Here is a 12,140-nt window from a genome sequence, read left to right as displayed (position 1 = left end):
AAAAAGGACAATCAGTTATAGTTTAACTGAAGCATTTAGTATTTTCCTTTTAACACTAAGTTAGAAGCACAGAAGAACATTTATTTTGAACATACTATTAATCTGTTGTTTTGTTAAATTTCCATTACCAAAATTGTTACCAAGGTCACAAAATTCAGAAAAACTTAACAGGTAAACTGTTCCAGACATTGGAGGTATATCATTGTGGCTGGACCTTTGCAGATCACCTATTCTATTGGTCTTTCAGTGGACACATGGAAAAGAGGTTAGAACATAAAGACTGTATATAATAGAGAAAGGGAGTGAAATGTGTTGCATAAGATTTTGTGATAATAAACAAATATGTTTAGGAAATATCATCTGAAGCAAAAAGACATACTAACAAGTACAGTGACAAATAATAAGGAATATATGTTAGCTTATACAGAGTATCATGGGAATGCAGCATTGAGAGCCATTAATGCCACTTGAAGAAGTGGTGGACAGCTTTACAGCAAAACCATTTCTGGGAACAGTTTGCTGTTCCAAATAACTACAATTATTTGTTCCAAATAAATACAATTTGGGAAATGCATACTTAATTCATTAACTTTCCTTAACCTTAATGTGAATTTACCAATCAAAAGAGTTTGTCTAATTGTAAATCTCTTTTAAAAATCATGAGAAATTAAAATAAGCTTTTAAAAACAGGTAGCTCTCTCAACCCTGAAACTGGAGTTTATAATATTGCAAAATTAAATACATTAACAACTTAAAATGACCTAGTAAGTTCATTGTTCATTTCTTTGATTTCATTTACCACTGATCTAACTCAATGTAGAAGGTTACATTTGTACAAGTTTACACGACTTAATGATTAACTATACTCGCTTGCCAACCTTACTGTTCATGTGGCAAGTGGTGGTATATATAGAGCTTAGAAGTCTAGATTTGCTTACAGGAGAAAATTAGTTGAATAATTAGGATAAAAATGCACATAATTAAGCTATTTCTTTTTATCATTCCTCTAGTTATTTCTTCCAAAATTGACCGGGATGATTCATCATATGATTCTGTATCTCCAGAGCCAAAATCAAGATTTGCTATGTTAGATGATGTAAAAATTTTAGCCAATGGCCTCCTTCAGTTAGGACATGGTCTTAAAGACTTTGTCCATAAAACTAAAGGCCAAATTAATGATATATTTCAAAAACTCAACATATTTGATCAGTCTTTTTATGACCTATCACTGCAAACCAACGAAATCAAAGAAGAAGAAAAGGAACTTAGAAGAACTACATCCAAACTGCAAGTCAAGAATGAAGAAGTGAAAAATATGTCACGTGAACTCAACTCAAAGCTTGAAAGCCTCCTAGAAGAAAAAATTCTACTTCAACAAAAAGTGATATATTTGGAGAAGCAATTAACCAGTTTAATTAAAAATCAACCTGAAATTCAGGAACACCCAGAAGTAACTTCACTTAAAGTAAGTAGAAATCAAAGAAGGTTCGTAATTATGTTTTCAATGTGGATCTTTTTAAAAAAATATTTTAAAACATGCTACTTTATTGAATCATTGAAATACTGTATTTCTCTCAAGGAAAAAAAGCCTCTAGGAAATAAAATTTTTCATTATAATTTCAATTTGGTTTTTATGATTCTCTAACATTATATATAAAAAAACTAAACTTTACATTTCAGATGAAAATTACAAATCAATCAATAAAATTTAGAACACTAAAATTACAGTATTGGAGTTACTGGAGGAAAGTAAAAAGTTTAAGAAATATAATTTGAAACTATCCTCCCATGTTTAAAATGAATAAAAGTAAAAAAATAAAAATAAAAATAAAATGGATAAATATAATAAGTAAATGGTAAAAGATTAACTCCTATTAAAATACTGGGCTTTTTTAAAAAAAATAAAATACTGGGTTTTTTTCCCCCATTTAACTGAAGTACTTTGAAGTTCAGAAAATTAGGTTTTTAGAGATGGTACATTTTAAAACATAAAAACAAAAGGATTTGAAAGAAGCATAAAAGAGAAAAAGGTTGCCAATATTCAGTTATCTAATCCACTATTAGTTTTAAAAATTTAGATTGTAACAGTGTTATAAAAATTTTTTAATCTAATTTAACAAAAAAGAAAGAAAGAACACAGAAAGTTCTAACCACCCTACAATCTCTGTCCAGACTTTTGTAGAACAGCAAGATAATAGCATCAAAGACCTTCTACAGACAGTGGAGGAACAATATAGACAATTAAACCAACAGCATAGTCAAATAAAAGAAATAGAAAACCAGGTAAGTCAGTATTTTAATGGTATGTCCACTCTTTTACATAAAATCTCAGTTTATGAAAACATCAGACCTTAAATTTATTTTTAAAACTTACAGTTGGATAATGAGTAAACAGGTCACATCAGCATGACTGCTAAAAACTATAGACTCTGAAGGTAAGAAACTACCTGGGTTTGAATTTTGGCTCTAAAACTTTTGCATGACCTTAAATAAATTACTTAAATGTTCTGTCTCTCAGTTTCCTCACTTATTCTATCAGAAAAATAACAGAACCTATCTTATAAGAGTGTTATAAGGAAAAAAAAAAAGAATTCGTGTAAAGTATGTCTTCAATATATTCTATCAAAAGTCAAAATTAATCAAAATTAGCTCAGTTGGTCAAGCATCTGACTCTGCCTCAGGTTGTGATCTCAGGGTCGGGCTCCCTCGGCCCCTCCCCCTGCTCAAGCACACTATCTTTCTTTCTCTCTCAAACAAATCATTTAAAAAAAAACTTTTTAAAAAAAGTCAAAATTAGATCACATCTCTCTTGGTTCAAAACCATGAATGGCTTCCTATCTCACTTTCAGTAGCCCATAAGACCCCAGATGACTCTTATCTCTAACTTCATCTCCCCAACTCTAGTCATACTGGGGTAACTCTTCCCAGTTACTCAAACACATCAAACATGCTGCTGTCTCGGGCCCTTTGTCCTTGTTCCCTTTATCATCTAGGGGAAGAATGCTCTTCTCCCTGGGATCTGCATGGCCTATTCGGTCTCTGTCAAGCATAAAATTCTCAGTGAAGTCCTACTAGGTCACTTAATCAAAAATTACAATTCCCAAACCCATCCTTAAATCCTGTTACCTCCTTCATTCTTTTTATTTTTTCCTTTAGACTTATCTCTATTTCACATAATATATATATTTTAGTTATTTATTTTGTCTGTTCCCTCATCAGAATGTAAACTCCCTTGAGAACAGGGATTTTCTTCATTTTTTTCATTGCTGTTGTCCTGGAATACAGAATACTGTCTGAGACATAGTAGGAATTGAATAAATATATGTTGAATTAATAAAGTTAATATCATATTCAACACAAAAAAATCGATAAAAGCTTGCTATTATTAGTAATATTAGAAGCTGTGTGCCTCATAAATAAAGTTCAATATCCAATACTATAATTAATCTACAATGTAAGCTGCTGTCTAGGTGAGGGAGAGACCTATTTAGAATAAAGCTATGTAAAAACCTAAACATTTCAAAAATATTAATTATTACTACTATTAAACAGGCATCCCAGAGGGTCCAAAAATAATACAAATTTGGAGAAACCTATAAAAAAAGTTGTCAAGAATTATAAAACAATTTCCACTAAACAAACATATTGTTATATGTTTCAGAAATTTTTAAACTCGTAATTTCAGGTTATTTTGCTAATTGTAAATCATAGTTTAGTAGGTTATTTTACTATTTTTGCTAATTAACCAAAAAGGGTTTTTGCCAGTTAGTTTTGATTTCTATAACGTCCTCATTATGTTATTTTTCCAAATTCTCTTTTCTTGTATCCTTTTTTGGTTTTGTTTACAGATTTTATTTATCTGAGAGAGAGACAGGGAGAGACCACCAGCAGGGGGAACGGTGGGCAGGGAGAGGAAAGGAGAGGCAGGCTTCCCTGCTGATCTTAGGACCCTGGGATCATGACCTGAGCCAAAGGCAGACAGTAAACGACTGAGCCACCTAGGCACCCCCTCTTATATCATTTATTATGGATAAATGAGCCTACTCACAAAACAAAATGTCACTATTATCAAATGATATACATCCTCTCTAATAATAAAATGTATGAAGAATTTAAAACAATGAGTATCTGAGTGAGAAGCCGCCTCAGATCACCTGATCCAGGTTCCTCAAATTTCAAATAAGATCCCAAACTCTGTAAGTTAAGTGCATTTAACATCACACAGTTACCTAGGAGAAAAAGCTAATATCCAACAAATGAACTCTGCAACAGTTCCTTATGAGTAAGGTCATAGGAAATGCCAACATCAAAAAACACTAGTAAGGTATTACGTAATCTGTTTTTCTCAGGCAATCGATAAGAAAAGCTATTAGTCAATAAACTGCAAATCCCGCACATTTTGCATAAAAATAAAGTGTTATTGCTAAACTTGCAATGAAATAATGAATGTACTTAAAGTAAGCAAATATGCCTGCCAATTTTTTACTTCTACAGATATGTTTACATTTCAAAAAACTATTAAGACAGCAGCCTTGTTCAAATTATATGCTGGTCTTTAAGGCAGATCTGAGACTCGCTCAATAAGGCCTACAACTGACAATTATTAAGCTTAAAATCTGCCTGTTACTGAACAGAACACATACTGTATTCATAAATGAACAGAACATATTAAAAATGCTAATAAGCAAAGTCTTTACCTTTGGTGTTGCTGTTTTTTGACCAATTTCTGGTTTGTGCTTTGCTATCTTTCTTTTTCTAGTTTTCTGAACTCATTAAGTAACGTGCCTCATTAAATATTTTGAGGTCATGTATACAATCTGTATGTCACCTCTGATCCGTTTTTAATCAAAAGCAAGAACATATTATGAGCTTAAAGATGTATACAAGCTGTACTTTTAATATCCTTCCTCGGATTTCCCTAACTATATACTCAGTACCATTTTTAAAAGATTTATTCTTTCATCAGCTGAGAAGAACTAGTATTCAAGAATCCACAGAAAATTCTCTTTCTTCTAAACCAAGAGCACCAAGAACTACCCCCTTTCTTCACTTTAATGAAACACAATATGTAGAACACAATGGTAAGTTAATTTGTTGGGGTTCTTTCTTGAAGGTATATTTTCAACAAATTTTTCTCCTATCTTAGACATTCTTGTCAAAAATTGCTATTCTCAGGGCCTCTTCTCAAACTAAAATAGAGTAAAGTGACAAATCTACCAAATACGATGTGTCAACCTAAACTGGATCCTGGCAGATTTTGGTTTTTTTTTTTAATCCTACAAAACACATTCTTAAGACTATCAGTAAAATATAGATGTAGACTTTATATTAGATAATATGATATTATTTTAAATTTTCTTAGATGTAATAATGGTATTATAGTTATGGGTGAAAATAAACTCCTGTTTAAGAGATATAAGCTGGCATCAAAAGAAATGAAATCTTGCCATTTGCGACGACGTGGATGGAACTAGAGGGTATTATGCTTAGCGAAATAAGTCAATCAGAGAAAGAAAATTATCATATGCTCTCCCTGATATGAGGAAGTTGAGAGGCAACATGGGGAGTTTGGGGGGTAGGAAAGGAATAAATGAAACAAGATGGGATCAGGAGGGAGACAAACCATAAGAGACTCTTAATCCAACAAAACAAACTGAGGGTTGCCGGGGAGGGGGTAGGGAGAGGATGGTGGGGTTGTGGACATTGGGAATGGTATGTGCTATGGGGAGTGCTGTGAAGTGTGTAAACCTGGCGATTCACAGGCCTGTACCCCTGGGACTAATAATACATTATATGTTAATAAAAAAAAAATTTTTTTTTAAAGAGATACAAAAAAAAAAAGATACAAGCTGAAATATTCAAGGGGTTAAGGTCATGATGTCTGCAAATGACTTTTGAATAGCATGGCAAAATACATATTTGTATACATGTATATTTATGAAGCAAAAATGGCAAAAGATTAACAATTACTAAATACATATGGAACAACTATGAAATTCTCTCTAACGTTTCTACTTCCCTGTTGAAAATTTTCACTAAAAAAAAACAAAAAAAAACAAAAAGAAAACCACAGAGATGAAATAACAAAGTCTCCATTCCCAACCAAACATTAACAAAATAATACTTACAAAACACATTCACTTTTATGTAATTCTCACACACACACAAAAGGTCTCTGTAAGTTTCCTTCATGTATGTTTTATGTTTACTCTTTCCACATACGCCTCTGGATTAAGTGCTATGAACACCAAGCCCTATAATAATGTCTCATATGTGGCATTATATTTATATTCTTCGTATATCTAGCAAAAATACATATCTAAAATTCTCATTTTGTCACTTTTCCTAAAAAGAAATCAGTTTAATAGTAACTATTTTAATATTGTTTGCATAACATGCCATCTAATAAATCTGCTTCAGTTATCAAGTACTTTCTTGGTAATACAGTACTGAAAAAGGCTAAGGGCTACATTCACCACAATTCCATAAAATGTCAAGTAAAACACTCAAGTTCTAAAGATAGCATTCTTAGGACTATATCTTATGTAATAATACTTTCTTGATTCTAGACATTCCTGCTAATTGTACCACCATTTATAATAGAGGCGAACATACAAGTGGCATCTATCCCATTAGACCCAGCAACTATCAAGTTTTTAATGTCTACTGTGATGTTAAATCAGGTAAAACCAGCCTGAAGAGAAAATGGACTGTAATTAGCTCCTGTTATTCACTATCTATTAGTAAGACTAATCTTATTATCTTTGTTCTGAATATATGTAAATGAAATGTAAGTAACATAGACAACTGCACAGCTCTGCTATTTATATTTGCCTTATTTTTGTTTTTACTAATGCACTTATTCAATATTCTCCATATTTTTCCATAAAGTAATCTGAAATTCGTATTGTTGGCAAGTTTATTAAGACAGACTCATTAGCTGCCCTTTACTTAGCTTCTTGGGACCATAATAAATAATAAAATGCTAGTACCATAATGATATTAATGACTACATTACATAGCCACTAATTAAAATCAAAACAAGGGGCACCTGGGTGCCGGAGTCAGTTAAGTGCCTGCTTTTGTCTTGGGTCATGACCCTGGGATCCAGGGATCAAGCCCCATTGTCAGCTCCCTGCTCAGCAAGGAGTCTGCTGCTTCCTCTTCTCCCTGCTCATGCTATCTCTGTCACTCTCTGTCCCTCTCTCTCAAATAAATAAATAAAATATTTAAAATCAAATCAAATTAAACCAAGAAAACAGTATTCTGGGGCACCTGGGTGGTTCAGCTGGTTAAGCATCTGCCTTTGGCTCAGGTCATGATCCCAGAGTCTTGGGGGTGAGCTTCATGTTGGGCTCCCAAGACAGCAAGGAGTCTGCTTCTCTCTCTCTCTCTCTCCCTCTCCATCTGATCCATCCCCACTTGTGCTCTCTCTCTCTCCCCCTCTTAAATAAATAAAAACTTTAAAAAAAATTTTTTAGGGACGCCTGGGTGGCTCAGTAGGTTGGACGACTGCCTTCGGCTCAGGTCATGATCCCGGAGTCCTGGGATCGAGTCCCACATCAGGCTCCCAGCTCCATGGGGAGTCTGCTTCGCTCTCTGACCTTCTCCTCGCTCATGCTCTCTCTGTCTCTCTCTCAAATAAATAAATAAAATCTTTAAAAAAAAATTTTTTTTTTAATTTTTTAAAAGATTTTATTTATTTGACACACAGTGAGAGATCACAAGTAGGCAGAGGGGGAGGGGGAAGCTCCCTGCTGAGCAGAGAGCCAGATGCGGGCCTCGATCCCAAGACCCTGGGATCATGACCTGAGCTGAAGGCAGAGGCTTAACCCACTGAGCCACCCGGGCGCCCAATAAAAAGAAAGAAAACAGTACTTTGTTATATCTTTTAGCATCAATCTACTTAAAATACACAATTTTGTTCATTATATTCAGATAGGTCATGGACATTAATTCAACACCGAACAGATGGATCACAAAACTTCAATGAAACTTGGGAAAACTACAGATATGGTTTCGGGAGACTTAATGGTAAGGTGACTTCATTCATTATTCATTCACTCAATTGTTACTTAAAAATATTTACTAGGAATCTATTTTGGATTGGGCATTAGGAATGCAACAATGAATGAACACTAGGCCCAGCCTTCTTAGAATTTATTAACTAATAATTACATATCTGTTAGTAATTTACACTTATTACAAGCATCTACTTGAATTATACTTATCACAATTTCATATCCATTCTTAAGTATATGCATCACAATTTGATGGCTTCTAATTGTCATAATTACAATTATTAAAGACAATTATGATAAAATGCTGTGTGCTCTGATAAGTGGTAAATGTTAAGAATGAGCTATCAAGAAAACCAACTTTACCACTGGGTCACTCTACATTCTTTTTTAACATTTTTAATACTATTTGGAGGTGGAAGGAACAAGTAAACTGTCAGATGTATAGTAGTAAATGTTTAAATCTCAACTGTTTAAATATTATAAATGTATACTATGGAAATGTGATTTAAAATAAATGAATTAACTCAGTGCAACTACTACATTTTCATCACAAAATAAAATAAGCAAAACAAAAATAAGTAACAGGTTTAAAATTCAAAGGCATATTAAAAATTTCATAATATAAGTACTCATTTATAAACTGGAAAACATCCATTATTATACCAAATTTTTTTTATTAAACACTCTACTTGATCATTTAAAAAATTTCATATTCAAACTACTAGTTAGTTCCCTTACTAAAAGGTATATTCAGTGATATGTTCTGTAGACCCAAATCTTCCAAGAGTTAGTGTAACTTAAGAGTGTTAAGTCCAGAATACTCATTTATTTCTGTAAGAAAATAAGCCATTTGTACTTGAAATCCCTAAAACTGTCCTCTAATTCAACAGCAATAAAAGTTTGACTTTTTTCCTTAAACACTCTTATAGAAAGGACTGTGATAATTAAAGAGATCTTTGTATTTATGTTGTTTTAAATTCCAAATAAAAATACTTTATAAAATTAAAAAGAAAATTATGTTTTTTTAACTCAAAATGTCTAAAAAATTTTATTCCTTATTTTCCTACAAAGAAAACATATATCAAACAAATATCAAAGGCCAAGACTATATTTGAGGAAAATGACACTATTATCATCCAAGTAACACTGGGTATAATAGTAGAGATATTTAACAAAATTTCCGATAGTACATGGGTATTAACAAATTCCTTCTGGTAAAGCCAGTATACCTAAGAAAGAACCTAGAAATGAGATAATATTTTATCAATGACCACATCTAAAATGCTTAATATGTTTCACCGATGAAATATGTCTCATAAAATTCATTTTAAAAATACTAATCTTACTTGAGGCAGGCTTATTAATATTTTTAGCATTTTTTGTGTATTTCACTATCTTCAATAAAATTGTTTTTAAAGAAATATTTTAAGAGACTCTAAAATAACCAAGGGATTCTAGGCTAAAACAATTCACTGACTTACACCAATAAAAAAACACTATCAAAAAAAAAAACCCACAATAAAAAAAAAATTACTGGTACCCAATATGCAGTTAACAACCCACAGATTTTTACTTTCTTTTCAGGAGAATTTTGGTTGGGTCTAGAGAAGATATACTCCATAGTAAGGCAATCTAATTACATTTTACGAATTGAACTAGAAGACTGGAACGACAACAAGCATTATATCGAATATTCCTTTAACTTGGGAAATCACGAAACCAATTATACGTTACACCTAGCTGAAATTAGTGGCAATGTGCCCAGTGCACTCCCGGAACACAAAGACTTGGTGTTTTCTACTTGGGATCACATGGCAAAAGAGCATGTCAACTGTCCAGAAAGTTATTCAGGTATCATTTTCCTAATATCAATATTTCATTTTCGTATCTAGAAAATATATTCCCAAAGTATTAGCTAACATCTACAATGTCAACTCTTTTAAAACTGAATCCCAGGGGCGCCTGGGTGGCTCAGTGGGTTAAGCCGCTGCCTTCGGCTCAGGTCATGATCTCAGGGTCCTGGGATCGAGTCCCGCATCGGGCTCTCTGCTCAGCAGGGAGCCTGCTTCCCTCTCTCTCTCTCTGCCTGCCTCTCTGCCTACTTGTGATTTCTCTCTGTCAAATAATAAACAAAATCTTTGGGGAAAAAAAAAAAAAAAACCTGAATCCCAAATAAACATTTTCTCTACAGGTAAAAATTTCTTAATATAACTATTACTTTGATTTAGTTCAATTAGATATTTTACTTATTACATTTCTCAGGTATTTTATTTTGGGTGTATACATAAGACTTGTACAGATTATTTTAAAGTGGAATACATGTATTATCCATACGATACTGCCATATTTGTAAGAAGTGAGATGTACTCATGGGGAAATGTAGTAACAGCAACTATGTGAGTTTGTATTCATGAAATGTCCTATCTATCTTCTTTAGGAGGCTGGTGGTGGCACAATGTTTGTGGGGAAAACAACCTAAATGGTAAATATAACAAGCCAAGAGCAAAAACTAAGCCAGAGAGGAGAAGAGGACTATGTTGGAAGTCTCAAAATGGAAGGCTATACTCTGTCAAATCAACTAAAATGTTGATCCATCCAAAAGATTCAGAAAGTTCTGAATGAACTGAAACAAATTAAAAAGCCAACAAATTAAACATTAAATTCATCTGAAGTTACTGTGGTTTACTAATCTGGTATTAAAATCCCTAACAGAAGGCTTCAGAAATAGATTCTTTTTTAAAGTCACTATCAACTTAAAAGTAAACATGCTGTCAAATCACTTCAAAGAATACCATTTATCTTTCCCAGTCAAAATTCTTATGATATCATTTATTCATATATTCTGTGATGTGAGAATCAATTTTATGTAGTCACAATCTAAATTTTACCCAACGGGTGAATTTTTAAATCATTTTTTAAATGAAAAATTTACTAGGACTTTTATTTTAAGAGTCATTATGTAGGCTAATTGCTCAGTTTAAACTTGATCCATTTAAAAAATTAATTTTCTTGCTAAAATTCTGTACTTGAGTAAACATCAAAGACTGATGATTATTCCTAAATGCTGTAATATTATTAATTTCAAGATTAAAATTTGGTTAGTTCAGAGTACATGTGAAAATCTATAGTACTAATTTTAAAACTGATGCTTCATTTTGCTACCAAATAATCTGAAATAAATGTTTGATATGCTTTATTTATGAAGTCAAATGAAGCAAGATAAAATACTGTATTAAAAGAGGTTAACTGTGGGGGCACCTGGGTGGCTCAGTCCTTAAGCGTCGGCCTTCAGCTCGGGTCATGATCCCAGGGTCCTGGGATCAAGTCCTGCATTGGGCTCCCTGCTCAGGGGGAAGCCTGCTTCTTCCTCTCTCACTCTCCCTGCTTGTGTTCCCTCTCTTGCTGTGTCTCTCTCTGTCAAATAATAAGTAACATCTTAAAAAAAAAATTTAAGAATAAAAAATTACATGAAATAAAATAGGTTAACTGTCTTAAACAAATGCAGTAGATCATGATAACTAGGTCATACTGACCTTAATATCAGGCATCACTGTATCTTAACATATTTGTTAACTTATCTATATACTGTATACATTTTATGTACTTTAAACCTTAACAATGTGAAAAACATTTTAAAGGGATCTTGTCAGAATATCATGAGAATGAATGTATCTGTGGCCTCAAGTTTAATAATTTATACCCCCCTGGACATGGCATGAATCTAATACTTATGTGTAGGTTGTCAAATAGAAGTAAAAATCATAACAAGTTATTGAATGTTTAAATAGCCTGAAAGATACATTCCCAAATTCAATAAAGACTCAGTACTTTAAAATATAGAAATTTAAATTCTTGTAGTTTTTTAGTGACATATAATGAGTCCATCATTTCCAATGTAAAAAATTTGAATTCTAATCCTCAAGGATCACTTTTGATCATATCACTTGTCAGTATTTTTTAAATAAGGTTTTTAAAGAAACTACCAAACAGAAATAAAATTTTGAATTAAATCTAGTTTTAAGGAATATAGTACCCCAAGTTATATAATGACTCACCTTAGTCAAAAAATATTCAGCATTATGTATTTTAAATTACTAAGTATATCGCGTTTTTTGTTTT

The 12,140-nt window shown here is 32.5% G+C and overlaps 2 protein-coding genes across 15 annotated transcripts in view; one reads left to right on the top strand and one right to left on the bottom strand.

Moving 5' to 3' along the window:
- Nucleotides 1-12,140, bottom strand: part of DOCK7 (dedicator of cytokinesis 7) — a 219,732-nt gene that overhangs the window by 118,657 nt on the left and 88,935 nt on the right. The window lies entirely within an intron of this gene.
- Nucleotides 924-10,766, top strand: ANGPTL3 (angiopoietin like 3). Its single transcript, XM_032303488.1, has 7 exons — nt 924-1,465; nt 2,173-2,283; nt 4,967-5,081; nt 6,570-6,683; nt 7,939-8,034; nt 9,606-9,872; nt 10,459-10,766. The coding sequence occupies exons 1-7, from the start codon at nt 971-973 to the stop codon at nt 10,641-10,643; spliced, it is 1,383 nt and encodes a 460-aa protein (XP_032159379.1). The 5' UTR covers nt 924-970; the 3' UTR covers nt 10,644-10,766.

The sequence above is a fragment of the Mustela erminea genome, chromosome 10 (assembly GCF_009829155.1).
Source record: "Mustela erminea isolate mMusErm1 chromosome 10, mMusErm1.Pri, whole genome shotgun sequence".
Taxonomy (NCBI): Eukaryota; Metazoa; Chordata; class Mammalia; order Carnivora; family Mustelidae; genus Mustela; species Mustela erminea.
Note: the sequence above shows the minus strand (reverse complement) of the source record. Positions and strands in the feature narration are given on the sequence as shown.